General features: G+C 44.5%; 1 protein-coding gene across 1 annotated transcript in view; it reads right to left on the reverse strand.

Annotated features, from left to right (window-relative positions):
* The window catches only part of RYR3 (ryanodine receptor 3), a 367,896-nt gene that overhangs the window by 26,750 nt on the left and 325,925 nt on the right, over positions 1-15,221 (reverse strand). Inside the window, exons 94-97 of the mRNA XM_077322945.1 lie at positions 15,038-15,169; positions 8,919-9,116; positions 5,807-5,937; positions 1,640-1,682 (exon numbers count right to left, since the gene is read on the reverse strand). Of these exons, the coding sequence (XP_077179060.1) occupies positions 1,640-1,682; positions 5,807-5,937; positions 8,919-9,116; positions 15,038-15,169 (504 nt within the window). The remainder of the gene's footprint in view (positions 1-1,639; positions 1,683-5,806; positions 5,938-8,918; positions 9,117-15,037; positions 15,170-15,221) is intronic.

Consider the following 15,221-nt stretch of genomic DNA (forward strand, 5'->3'; position numbering starts at 1 on the left):
ATATGCTGCATGAAAAGCAGAGTCAAAGCAGCAACACATAAATCCACTCCTCTCCCTGGCATCAAGAGAACACTGCGTCATAAATACAGCTAGATACTCAGGAGGAACACATGCTGGACTAGATGAAAAAGATCATGGAGGATGTTTATGCATACCAGAAACTGTTGGTCTAGCCTCTTAGCTAAACATGCCAAAAATGGAGTTTAGAGAAACAGAATACAATAGCTTTGAAGAAGGGCAAGAAATAAAGAAGTAACACAACAATGTGGTCTTTTGTAGATTAGAAACCTTATAACTGATATTAGATACGTGTTGAGGTCCAGGAGCCCATGTCAAGACTCATGATTCCATAATGGGTGGCATTCAACAAGCGCTATGGATCTAATTGAATTAAAAAAAAAGATTTGCGGGCATCGTGAGCCCTTTAAAACATTGAGAAAGGGGATTGGTTGCCTGGCTTGATTGACAGGCAGAAGACAGTCGGGTGTAAAGCGCATTGCTCTCTTCCACCATTTCAAGCAGGCATATGGAGTGTAAGGAGTGCGAAAAGGTGGCAGATGGAAGCGAGACAACAAGAAGGTGAGGAATGGTCAGAGTCAACCAAGAATGTGCATCCTTATCAAATGGGATAGCCAGCTATTGTTTGAAGATTATTTTAAAAACCTACAAATATGGGAAGCTGGATTAATCAGGTACTACTTCTTATAAGGGACTCCTTGCTTATGACCTGCCTGTCTCTGGGTAACATTTTTATACATTCATGTATTTCTTTCATTATGTAGGTAGCAGTAATGGATGATATCATCTTCTGTTGAGTTAGTTAACAGTTAAGCTGAAATAAAGGATTAAAATGACAGACTCTTTAATAGTATGTGTACTGTACCCACAATAAAGCTAAAATATTGTTGTCAAAATTTAAATGATCTAGTATAGGAAAAATAAGTAGAAAACTAACTAGGACATCTCAAGCCATGTCTTTAAGAGAATCAGGCTTGATGAGAGCTAGTAAGCCTGGGAATTCAGGGGATTTTCCAGGTGTTTTTAAGGGGATAAAGAACAGGATCAAGATGCTAGGCACATAGCTGTCACAAGTATCTGGGACAGCCAATGAGGAGACAACAAAAATCTGCATATCAGCTTGACAAAATGCTCCCAATTTGTAAAACTGTAAGGTATGAATGGGTTGTTAAAATTCTATGAGCTTTCAGAAGCTGGGAAAGTCATAACTATGGCCCTGGACATCATCACTCCACTTCCACTTCCAAATTGTAGCACTCCTCTCCTAAGGATGACAAGCATTTGAAAGCAAAAGTGTATAAAGGAAATTCACCACATATGGCAGCAAGCCTAGGTAGACTCTTAGCCATCTCCTCAACCAAGCATGAGTAGGACAGGCAATTGTCAGTTGGGCTTTCCTCTATGTCAGTTTTCGTAGCCCACTGTTTCTTACCCTTCAGAAACATTTTTCATAATGATTTTTCAGTGTAAGAACCCAAGTGACCTTTTAGTCCTAGCTTTAATTGCAGGTGAGTTTTTTTTTCACATAATGCAACAAGTATAACTATTTAAATATTTCTATCTTTTTAAAAAAAATGTTCACTTTTTAATATGAACCTTGACAATAATTTAATGAACCTACCTTCCGTTTTACAAACTTGTCCCAATAATTGTTAGGAAAAGATCTGCATACATAAGAGAAAGACATGTTAATTAGGCAAAATCCAGAAAATAATACTTTCATTACATTAATAATTTATTCTACTTTGCATTAGATCCACGTTGCTTGATCTGTGAACAGAATTTGCTGTCATGTACATGAATTAAATTTCTGAGGCTTCTAAGAAGCCTTAGTTCTCTTCCAAGGTGTTTTCCCCCCTCATGTAGTTGCCCGATCCTCTGTAAATTGCTGTTTATTTAAAGTCATAATGGCTTTTTTATCCATCACGACATTGCATAATGTGGACTATAAAATTATTCTCGTTGGAATTAATTCCATTTATACATTCTCTATGGCTCCCAGCATGTCTGAGGAAAAATAAAAACACTCTTTTCTGTAAAATACTCATTAACCTTTCAAAACATCGATTTTACTACACCTGAGTCCAGATTTTATTTTTAGCACATATACTTTACACAGTAGGAATTTTTGTAAGGAAATGTTACAACAAAGATGGCATCAAAACTGAACTATACATTTCAATTTCCTTTTCAGTCTCTTTTCCCCATAACATTTTATATAATTTTGAATTTGTTAAAAACCACTATATCAAAATTGCCAGTATGGTCCATCTGATAACAGTTCTGGAAGTAGAGAAATAAACCAGTAATAAAAACAGCAGCAGAACAAATAGAAGCAGAAAAATTAACAGTAATATATGTTCAATTTTGTGAGTTCCATGGAAAGACCTCCCACAATCACCTAATTTTGAGTGATGCTACAGTGTGTGTATGGAGGGGATTAAGTCTTTTCCATATGCCATTTTTGAGACTTGAGATAGTTCCAAGGAGACTGTTATTTGCCTAACTGGAGAAGCATACCAGCATTGCATGTCTGGATCGAATATACAATTTCAAGTCAGGAAACTGGTGTGTGTGTGCTCTGGGTGATGCGTAACATTCATAGCCTACCACCACCACCAGCACAATCTCAGTCAAAGTTGGGCTCCCACAACATCTGATTTTCAAACAAACATGCTGGAAGCTCCCTTCATGGAACTTCCATTAGGACTCAACTATCATAGTTGAGTCCTAATCAAAATGGTACTAAATCAGTTTTCTCATGATTGTAGAAGATTAGCAATATGTAGATAAGGTAAAAAGGACATGTGGTTACAGCAATTACTCCAGTGCAAGACGAGGTTTGTTTCCAGGTATGCTATCCAGATATATGGCTGAGGCCAGGATGCACAGATGAACTGATAAATTGTACGCCCCCCCTGCCACACAGGACACCTTCGTGCCACCCAGATATACTGAGATGGAACATTGGGACAGAGTTTTCGCAATTATTTATTATTATAGTTTTTATATTCTGGTTTTAACACTACTGTAGAAATATATGTTGACCACCACCCATTTTTCTTCCTTTCCCACAATATAAGAACTCATAAGCATTTAATGAAATTAATGAGCAGTAGGCTTAGAATAGATAAAAGAAAGTACTTCTTCACCCACAGAGTAATTAACACATGGAATTCACTGGTGCAGGAAGTCATGGTGCTTACAAGCACAGAAAGCTTCAAAAAGAAATTAGATAAACATGTGGAACACAGATATTCAAGTGGGTAGTTGTGTTGGTCTGAAGTAGCAGAACAAAAATTGAGTCCAGTGGCACCTTTAAGACCAACAAAGTTTTATTCAAGGTTTGGGCTTTCATGTGCACAGCACACAGATACAATAAAATGGAAGTTTTAGTATAGCCATATATAAGTAGAGAGTGGACCACCGGTTAGCATTGTTGTGAGCCTCTCTGAAACCTTGAGGTGTGGGATATAAACTCCTATATCAATACCCTTATACAAGGTTCCTCTATGGGGGGTGGAATGCGTCCGGCTGTCCAAGATGGAATAGGGCCAATCAGGGTGAAGCTGGCTGCACCCTGATTGACCCTGTCCCTGCAGCTCCTGCCCTCCATCCCTGGACTCTAGCTTCTTTGCTCTCAGATGTGCCTCAGTGCCTAGAGCCAGCAGCAGGTAAGGGGAGAGGGCCCTGGGCAAAGGATCATGGTGGAGGGACTGCTAACGAGGGCCTCTTTGGCCCACTAGGCTGGGCCTGCTAAGGAGCTCTGTCCCAGGCCTGCTAACGAGCTGGCCAGCCCCCGCTCACCCCACTTGATAAGGCTGCGAGCTGCAGCCCAAAGCCACATTACGCTGCCTGGCTGGAGGCCAGGGGACCCTTTCAAGGCCCATTCTTAGGAACAGGCTTTGAAGCTAGTAAATAAACAAAGCAGATAGTATACAGTATAATGAAAATGTTTATCAGATACAAGGGTCGTACAGAAATAACAAGCTAAGTTTATAAGGTTATCATTAGTTTGAGTTCATATTTTGGGGGGAAACATAGTAAAGGACATAAAAATGTCAAGATTTAAGATAAATGCACGTATGCATTCCCAACTGTTGAACCTGAGAGTAATTAAAAGAGAACCTGATGAAAAGCTGTGCAAAGGTCCATCAGTGGCTATTAGCCACAAGGTATAGATGGAATACTATGTCTGGGGCAATGATGTTGCGTATTCTTGGTGCTTGGGGAATAACAGTGGAAGGGCTTCTGGAGTTCTGGCCCCACTGGTGGACCTCCTGATGGCACCTGGGTTTTGGCCACTGTATGAAACAGAGTGTTGGACTGGATGGGCCAATTAGCATGAACTTTCCTGGCTTCTCTTATGTTCTTAACTTTCATGGTAGCAACCTGATGGTTGGAAAAGAGGAAGTGGAATAAGGGATTGCCTACAAGGCCAAAACTACTCAGGAAAGGGACCTGTTCCCTCTCTGCTGCCTTTAACTTACAGAAACTAAGGAAAGCTGGCAATACTCTTATAGTAGCCTAGCATTAGCCACTGAGGGCATTCACTTCTTAACAATAAAGGACTACTTTTTATTATTTTTGGTATTTAATTTATTTTTCAGAATTTTCTGCAAACCTGGGGCTCTTTTGGGGTTTGCTGAAATATCTATCAAATCTGTCCATAGCCTACATGTTTGAATTTAAGAATTCTCAGAATTAGATATATGAATGATTTATTTACTTAGACCATAACTATATGCTAAACTACACGTGTAGTTGCCATTGAACCACATTGCAGCTGTTTAAATGTACCCCACCCCTTGCTTTCTCAGGCAGTGCCTGAGAAGGCAAAGGCAAGAACATGCACCAAACTGCTGATAATGACAAAAACTCCACCTGCTCCCTTTAAATCCTTTCCCAGCTGTAGTGGAATTTAAAGGGAAGATTATCAGCTGTTAGGGGCCCCCTTCTCCCTTTAAATGCTACCTCTACCTTCCTAGACAGCTTTGCCTGAGAAAGTGGGGGAGGGGGAACATGCATGTGCAACAACCACCCACAAAAACTTCTTGGATTTGGCCAAATCTAAAAGGTATTTGTGCGTTTTGGATTTGACTGGATCACTTCAGGCTGAATCCAAAACAGTATAATTTTTTGTGTGTGCGCACATGCCTAGTGGGCAATCAAACCCAGATCTCCAAAGTAGAGTCTGCCACTCTTAACCACTATACCAAGATGGTTTCATTGGATCTTGTGCCAAGTCCTTCAGGCCCATCAGTTCTTATCCTCCCACCTGCAGCCTTGGGCTAGGTAAGAAGTTCATCTCCAGGTTTGCAGTGTGAGAGGCTGAGTTCAGCTGTGAGCTTGTGGAAAAGCAAGAAGGAACTGAGAAAAGGGGAAAGGCTATGGGCATTTAAAGGGACAGGGTAAGAAGAACAAATAGTAGGGAAGGAGAAGATGAAGTGCCCCATTTAAGTTCTTGTGGGTTCTTTGCTTACACTATATATTATGCTGTGGACAAGAAAATTTCCAAAACAATTTTGTATATAGGTCTTGTCAATATCCGGGTAGGGTTTGAGGATCTCAGAGAATTAAAGGTGATCTCAAGGATAGAGAGATCAGTGCCCTTGGAGAAAACAACTGCTTTGAAGAGGAGACTGTAACCTGCTAGTCCCCTGCCCTGCCCTCCTCAGACTCCACCCCCAAATCCTCAGGAATTCCTGAACATGAAGTTGGCAGTCCTATGTGAGAGTGATTCACAAAGTTACACCATGAAATTTCAGTTCAGATTGTGTCAACTTACGGTGTGTTTATGACTAGGCGATCCCACTGTCCTTTAATATCATCTTCAGAGGGCTGTTCAGTAATATACAGGCCATCAAATTCCAGTTTTCTTGCAATGTCCTTTTCCCGCTTGAATACAACCAGAGGAACCTTTTAGAAGAAAATAATAAGACTTTTAATCATTTTTAAACTCTGAAGGAAACAAAATTTTCAAATTTCTGGAAAATAACTTTCAAAATATAATTGTACGCTATTACGGAACCTCAAAAGTGGAAACAGGTTACATCTGAGAATGGCTATAGATCAATGAATAGTAGTTGCAAAGCCCTCTTTTAGAAATAATGCTAATGTTGCAAATGGACATATTGGACATCTGTGAGGTATATATCGAAGTTCTGCTTGATTTAAATAATTTGTACTATGCAAAGCATCATCATCTTAAATAATGGGAGAACGTTTTGCTTAGAATAAATTCATGAGTTGATTCAAACCAAGTCATGAACTGACATTTCACCTCTGTATCTTGATAAACCCCCTTCAAGGATCGCTGCCTTGTTGTGGCAAGGGGGCTTGCGTAGTTCAATGAAGCTATGAGCTATGCCGTGCAGGGCCACCCAAGATGGACAGGTCATAGCTGAGAGCTCTGACAAAAGGTGATCCACTGGAGAAGGAAATGGCAAACCACTCCAGTATCTTTGCCATGAAAACTCTATGGACAGTTCCAAAAGGCAAAACGATATGACGCCGGAAGGTGAGCCCCTCAGGTCGGAAGGTGTCCAATATGCTACTGGGGATGAGCAGACGGCTAGTACGACTAGCGCCAGAATGAATGAAGCGGCTGGGCCAAAGCCGAAAGGACGCTCAGCTGTGGAAGTAACTGGTGGCGAAAAGACAGTGCTTTAAAGATTTTTATTCCATAGGAACCTGGAACGTCAGATCCATGAATCAAGGCAAGCTGGATGTGGTTAAACAAGAAATGAGAAGACTGAACATCGACATTTTAGGAATCAGTGAACTAAAATGAACAGGAATGGGTGAATTTAATTCAGATGACCATCAGGTATACTACTGTGGACAAGAATCTCGCAGAATAAATGGAGTAGCCTTCATAATCAATAAGAGAGTAGGAAAAGCAGTCTTGGGATACAATCCCCAAAATGACAGAATGATCTCAGTTCGAATCCAAGGCAAACCATTCAACATCACAGTGATCCAGGTCTATGCCCCAACCACTGCTGCTGAAGAGGATGAAGTTAATCAGTTCTATGAAGCCCTACAACACCTTATAGAAGCAACGCTAAAAAATGATGTGCTTATCATCATGGGGGATTGGAATGCTAAAGTAGGAAGCCAAAAGATAACCGGGATAACAGGCAAGTTTGGCCTTGGAGTACAAAATGAAGCAGGCCACAGGCTGGTAGAATTTTGTCAAGAGAATACTATGGTCATAGCAAACACTCTTTCCCAACAACCCAAGAGACAACTCTACACATGGACATCACCAGATGGTCAACACAGAAATCAGATTGACTATGTGCTCTGCAGCCAAAGATGAAAAAGTTCTATACAGTCAATAAAAACAAGACCAGGAGCTGATTGTGGCTCAGATCATGAGCTTCTTGTTGCAAAATTTAGGCTTAAATTGAAGAAAGTAAGGAAAAGCACTAGGCCACTCAGGTATGAACTAAATCATATCCCCGACAAATATACAGTAGAGGTGACAAATAGATTTAAGGAATTAGATCTGATAGACAGAGTGCCTGAAGAACTATGGACGGAGGTTCGCAACATTGTACAAGAGGTAGCAACTAAAACCATCCCAAAGAAAAAGAAATGCAAGAAATCAAAATGGCTGTCTGAGGAAGCTTTACAAATAGCTAAGGAGAGAAGGGAAGTGAAAGGCAAGGGAGAAAGAGAAAGATACACTCAATTGAATGCAGAATTCCAGAGAAAAGCTAGAAGAGATAAGAATGCCTTCTTAAATGAACAGTGCAAACAAATAGAAGAAAACAATAGAATGGGGAGGACCAGAGATCTTTTCAAGAAAACTGGAAATATGAAGAGAACGTTTCATGCAAAGATGGGTATGATAAGGGACCAAAATGGTAGGGACCTTACAGAAGCAGAAGAGATTTTAAAAAGGTGGCAAAATTATACAGAAGAACTATACAAAAGCACGCTTAACATCCCTGATGACCACAATGGGGTAGTTACTGACCTGGAGCCAGACATCCTGGAATGTGAAGTCAAATGGGCCTTAGGAAGTCTGAGCAACAATAAAGCTAGTGGTGGTGACAGCATTCCAGTTGAACTATTCAAAATCTTAAAGGAGGCTATGGTATTCCCAGTTGCAATGTATGGCTGCGAAAGTTGGACCATAAGGAAGGCCGAACGTCAAAGAATTGAGGCTTTTGAACTCTGGTGCTGGAGAAGACTCTTGCGAGTCCCTTGGACTGCGAGGCGAACAAACCGGTCAGTCCTAGAGGAGATCAGCCCTGACTGCTCTTTAGAAGGCCAGATCCTGAAGATGAAACTCAAATACTTTGGCCACCTCATGAGAAGGAAGGACTCCTTGGAGAAGAGCCTAATGCTGGGAGCGATCGAGGGCAAAAGAAGAAGGGGACGACAGAGAATGAGGTGGATGGATGGAGTCACTGAAGCAGTAGGTGCAAACTTAAATGGACTCCGGGGAATGGTAGAGGACAGGAAGGCCTGGAGGATCATTGTCCATGGGGTCACGATGGGTCGGACACGACTTCGCACATAACAACAACAAATCTTGATAAAAGTTCCTACTACAAAGATTGTATAAACTGTTGAAGTGTGTGGTATTTTAAGTCTGCCTACACCACAAAAAGAATGCTGCATCTTAACTGGATCCTAAATGCATAATGGTTTGTGAAAGCAGACTGAAAACCAAAAAAGGTGTCTGCTTTCTTTGGCAATTATGAACTTAGCCCTCAGGTTACACTGAAGGTTGGAGAAATGAGCACTAGCCTTACTCTGAGTCTTGTCTCGTGGATACCAGGGTTCACAAGGTATTCTGGTATTCATTACAGTGTCAGTAAGTATAATGATAGGTAAGAAGCCTTTTTATTAGGGTAATGTGGGCAGAAAATTATCTGACTCACCTTCAAGCAATAGTATCCAACAACACATACAAAAGAGATGACTGTATGAACAACAGCTAGAGCCCTTAGTGTTGGTGCCATATAGCCTGTACTCTCTTGTAAAACAAAGAAAACCACACCCTCTTCATCCTCCTCTTCATCCAAAGAATGCCATAGGTCTGCATCTTCTTCTATTTCCTCAAATGGCTCTTCAGTCACCTGTAATTAATACACAAACAAACACACACATCACCACTATATCTAATTCTCAATGTGGCTCTATCTGTGGATATTTAAATCCAGACACTGGAGCCACAGACAAAGAAGACATACCTTTCTACAAACCTGAGAAATGTCCCAGGTCTGCAGAAAAAAATGAAATCTAAAACAAACAAAAATTAGTCATACCACAAAAGCTAGTGAATAATGCAGCATTTATAATTTCAGACCAGGATCTGGAAGACTCAGGTCTCAAGCTCTGCTATGGAAGCTCATTGGGTGGCCTTGAGCCAAACTTTCTCAGCCTATCTTATCTGAGTTATTTATTTATTTGGCTTATATACCCCCCTCCCGAACCAGCCGACTTGCGGCGGTTCACAATAAAACACAATAGTAAATGCAATAGTCATTAAAATACAGAATTACATAACCCATATTTCCATCATGTCAGGACTAAAGTATCACAGTCGGTGGCAATCTCTAATAAAATACTGAAACACCTCGACACTTCTGTTTCCAGGTGTGAAAACCACTTGTATCACTAGGTGATGTCCATCCCAATGGGCGATGACAACCTTGGGGGACGGGGTACTGATTGCACAAAGATGGGGGGGGGGAGGACCTGATCATCCTTATCCATGGTTCCTCTATATATTTGTGAAACAGCCTGGGGGTGGAATATATCCAGCAGATTGGCCCTACCCCTACAGCTCCTGCCCTCCCTCCCACCCTGGACGCTAGCCACATTCTTCTCAGATGCGCCAGAGACAGAGAGAGACACACAGAGCCCTGCCAGACTGAACACAAGCCCTCATTCCCTTCTATCGCTTCTGCTAAGAGGGAGGCAGAGAGAGACACAGAGAGAGCTGCCTCAAGCTGCTGACAGAGACAGAGAGCGCCGCCCTTGCTGCTATGGAGGGAAAGAGACAGACAGAGAGAGCTGCCCCAAACTGCACACCAGCCCGCCTTTCCTCCTACAAACCAGCCCTAATTACCTGCTATGCCTCCTGCAGCAAGGCACACCGAGACACACAGTGAAAGGGAGAGGGAGACAGAGAGACACAGAGAGATCTGCACCTCCCAGTGTCTCCTGGGTCCTAGCACCCATTGCATTCCTGCTTGCAATGGGCTTTCTTGCTAGTATGAGGATAAAACAGGGAAGAGGAGAGTGTGATGTCAGGTTCTTTGGGTCTTCATTGTTGAGAAAGATGGGAGGCTTCTGATCCTGGGCGACTTCAACGTCCATGCGGACGCGCCCCCTTCAGTCCATGGTGGAGACCTGGTGTCATCCATGGCGACACTAGGGCTTTCGCAAATTGTTGCCGGGCCCACCCATCACGCCGGCCACACACTCGACTTGATTTTCGGCGCTGGGATAGAGGTGGATCTGGATACAGCTTTAGCTGTGCCGTGGTCAGACCACTATGCCCTGCGGGCCCGGCTCAGGATACCACCCCCCCCCCAGTTGGGCGGCGGGCGCATTCTAGCCCGCCCGCGGAGACTTATGGATCCAACTGGATTCCGGAATGCTCTGCGGGACCCGATGCCTCCTGGCGACTCACTAGCGGCTTTGGTGGCGGACTGGCAGTCCCGCCTGACAGCTGCTATAGATGAGATCGCCCTCTCTGCCCTCGACTCAAACGGGCTCCCTGGTACACCGGGGAGCTACGGGAGAAGAAAAGGGAAGTGAGACGACTGGAGCGAGTGTGGCGGAAGACTCGCGACGAAGCTACGAGAACATCTTATCGCACGCTTATGAGGGCGTATGAGATGGCGGTGAAAGTGGCAAAACGTGAATTTTTTCCCACGGAAATCGCGTCCGCAAGCTCTCGCCCGGCCCAATTATTTAGGGTAGTTAGATCCCTTACCGCCCTTGAGGGGCGCCAAAATAATAGCAAATTGGAACTCGGCCGTGAGGCATTTGCGAGCTATTTTGCGGACAAAATCTCGTCTCTCCGCCACGATCTTCCCGCCACAGTTAATACAGTAAATGAACTGGAGGCCTGTTGGCCGCCTTTGGAGGTGACGTTTGATGGCTTCAGACGGCTCTCTTTATCCGAAGTGGACAAGTTGCTAGGCTCAGTTAGGGCGACCACTTGCCCCCTTGACCCCTGTCCATCATGGCTCCTCAAAGGAGGCGGCCAGAAGATAGGAGGCCAGCTCAGGGACATTATCAACCTCTCCCTGGAGTCCGGGGAGTTCCCTGAGCAGCTGAAGGGGGCAGTGGTTCACCCTCTCCTGAAAAAATCTACGCTGGATCCGCGGGACCCTGCCAGCTATCGCCCAGTGTCGCACTTGGCGTTCCTGGGCAAGATGGTTGAAAGGGCCGCGGCAGACCAGCTCCTGGCATTCTTGGAAGAAACTTCGGCATTCGATCCATATCAGTCTGGCTTTCGACCTGGCCACGGGGTGGAGACGGTGCTGGTCGCCCTGTTGGATGACCTCCGTCGCCAGCTGGATAAGGGCGGGTCGGCAGTGCTGGTTCTTCTGGACCTGTCGGCCGCTTTTGAAATCGTGGACCACGAGCTGTTGGTCCACCGCCTTGCCGGCACGGGGATACGGGGCACAGCGTTACGCTGGATACGCTCCTTTCTCCAGGACCGGACCCAGAGGGTTGCAGTGGGAGATGAGTTCTCGCATTCCTATAGACTCCCTTGTGGGGTCCCTCAGGGTGCGGTCCTCTCCCCCACATTATTCAACATCTTTATGCGCCCTCTGGCCCAGCTGGTACGGAGTTTTGGACTGGGTTGCCACCAGTATGCTGATGACACCCAGCTCTATCTCCTCATGGACGGCCGCCCGGACTCCCCCCCGGAACCATTCGCCAGATGTTTGGAAGCAGTGACAGAATGGTTCGAGCAGAGTCGCCTGAAACTCAACCCCTCCAAGACGGAGGTCCTGTGGCTGGGACGTAGGGGGCAGGACCAGGAAGCGCGCTTACCCACCCTGGCAGGGACGCAACTCACCATCACGTCCCAGGCCAGGAACTTGGGTGTGGCCATTGATGCCTCCCTGACTTTGGAGGCGCAGGTCAAAAAAGTAGCGGGCCAGGCGTTTTTCCACCTTCGCCAGGCCCGACTATTAGCGCCCTATCTGTCCCCCGAACACTTAGCCACAGTGATCCATGCAACGGTCACCTCCAGAATAGATTTCTGTAACTCGCTCTACGCGGGCCTTCCCTTGTCCTTGATCCGGAAACTTCAGCTAGTGCAAAACGCAGCTGCTAGGGTCCTTACTGGCACATCTTGGAGGGCCCACATCCAGCCAGTGCTGAGGCAGCTGCACTGGTTGCCAATTGCTGCCCGGATCTGGTTCAAGGTTCTGGTTCTAACCTTCAAGGCTTTACGCGAGTTGGGACCCACATACCTGAGGGACCGCCTATCGCCCTATGCCCCTCGCAGGGCCTTGCGCTCTGCGGGTGAAAACCTGTTGGTCGTTCCCGGCCCTAGGGAAGCACGCCTGGCCTCGACCAGGGCCAGGGCCTTTTCGGTCCTGGCCCCGACCTGGTGGAATGAGCTCCCGGGAGAGCTGCGGGCCCTGCGGGATCTTTCAACATTCCGCAGGGCCTGCAAGACGGAGCTCTTCCGCCAGGTTTATGGTTGAGGCCGGGGCTGATAATAGATCTATGCCTCCCCCGGGGACTCGGGTTCTGGACCCGAAGCAAAACATCATCAGGACCTCCTCTCCACCCGCTAGTAGTGGGAGGGAGGGGGGGAGTTGAGCTGCCATTCTTGCCATGCCGGCAATATTGGCAATGTTATTATTGTTTTATGGGGTTTTAATGGGGAATTGTGATATTGTTACCCGCCACGAGCCGCAAGGGAGTGGCGGGCTATAAATCTAATAATAATAATAATAATAATAATAATAATAATAAATGAAGTAAATTATAAGTACAGCTGAAGGTGGAAACAAGAGAAGGAAACAGGGAAAGGTTTGATATGCAGGCTATCAAAAGGAGGAAAAAGGAAATAGTGTGGGTTGGGATACAAGGAAAAGTGAGGTGCTCCCTGCAAATCCTTGGAGGTTCCTCACTATACAACTGAGCCCATCAACCCACAACCTATAACTTGGCCAGCAACCTGTAACTGGTCTCAGCAGTGAACAATGTACAACTTTCTGGGTGGAGGCTGGCTGGAGAGGGAACCTAAGAAGAGCCCAGCATCCTGCCTCACACAGTGGCCAGCCTGTTTCTCTGGAGGGCATAGAGATCTTTCCCTGGGAAGGAGGGTAAGCTGAAGTCAGGGGGCAGATAAAGGTAGGTTGGCTGGGAGTGGGAAAGAATCAAGAAAAAGGGGAAATGGCTATGTGTCTATGTGTATTAAAGTTTTAAACACATTTTATTAACATTTGACAGTCCATGGTTTCTCTAATTTTATTAACTCTATCAAAGGACTGTGGAAATGTCTACATCCTCTTTGAGGCCTAAAGAAATGAATCAGACTTTAGCACCTTCACTCCATGTTTTCAGTATGCAGAAACACTATATTTAATAGTGAAATTTTGTCATTCCGCATACCATTAATTCTAGTGGAATACTGAAGTCCCAGTAGCGGTCTATTCATTCCCCACATGTTTCCGGTCTCGCTGGAATCGCAGCAATGCAAGCAATATTTTTCCACGCTTCTTCCCACCCCTGGCTGTCAGTCCAATAGAACAGCCAATGAACTGTTGTGTTCATGCTCCTGAAAAGCCTCTTTCCCTTTAAAAACTGTTTTTTAAAAACCCAAACACGCCAGTCACAATGAATATTTGTTCATTCATTGTCTCAGAAAGACCTTTTTTGCTGGCATAGGAACTGGTGCTTAATCGTTTACACACTCTTCAAGTAACCCCCCCCCCCATGGGCGTGATTTGTGGCCGAAATTATGTTGAACATGGAGCTGTATTGTGCTTGGGAACCTTAAAGACACTTGCAGTAGGGAGCTTTGTTTTACTGTTAAGCACTTCTGTGGAGGGACTTTAGCCAGAGAAGCCTCACTCGTTTGTTGCTTTTACCAGTCTCCGGTCGCGTCTCCGGAAGCTTGGGGGCAAGACTGAGGGAAGGACATTATTTCTACCGCTACATTGAGAACGCACATGTCTTTTTCGGATGTGTTGCAGGTTATTCTCAAGAGTCTAGTGATTTTTTTTAGGGGGAATCCACTTTTCTGGATTTCCTGAAAAGCGCTACAATGAAGCGATTTTTGCAGGAGTGTTGCAGATTGTTTACGATGTCATGCAGAATGCTGAATTAATAGCGTTTACCAAGGGTAAGACTTCTGCTACATTTAAGTCATGCGGAATGGCCCCCTGTTTGGAAGCGATTCAGAATCACTTCCTTAGACGTATTTTAGCCTTACCTAAATGAACTGGGGAAGGCACTGGCAAACCACCCCGTATTGAGTCTGCCATGAAAACGCTAGAGGGCGTCACCCCAAGGGTCAGACATGACTCGGTGCTTGCACAGGGGATACCTTTACCTTTAAATGAACTCCTGCCACACTTATGCGTGCAGAGTTAGGGCTTCCATTGATCAGGGCTCGAGTCCACTTAGCTTTGTTAAAATTTTGGACAAAACATAGGAAAAACACTACCCATTTAATATTCAAGCAATGTTTTGAGTTAACCTTGAATACCGATCCTTTCCAATTTGCTTGCTATGATAAAATACAATCATGGTATTCCATCCCAGATGATTTATTAAGAGCACAAGTTGATGGGTCTAATCTGAGAGACTGGATCTTTAATACTGATGCCATACTGGATACAAACAATAATAAAATCTAACTTTTCTCCTTTGTTTAAACTATTCAAAACAGTCCATCTCAGATCAGACTATTTAGTAACCATTTCTATACAAAAACTTTGAATGGCGTTTGCTCATTTACACTTTCAAGTTATACCATCAGCCCTACTCTCAGGTCGTTTTTCCACTGTACCTTTTGCTCTTTACCTATGTATTTGTGGAGAACTTGCTGTTGAAGACCTTTATCATTATGCTTTGGATTGTCCACTATACTTGGAGCCAAGAACCAAATATATTGAGAGATTTTTGAGTGTTCAGAACTTCCCTGCAAATTTGGACAAAATGGTCTTTTTATTATCAGATCCCAATCCCCTAAT

This window comes from Paroedura picta, chromosome 2 (assembly GCF_049243985.1).
Source record: "Paroedura picta isolate Pp20150507F chromosome 2, Ppicta_v3.0, whole genome shotgun sequence".
Classification (NCBI taxonomy): domain Eukaryota; kingdom Metazoa; phylum Chordata; class Lepidosauria; order Squamata; family Gekkonidae; genus Paroedura; species Paroedura picta.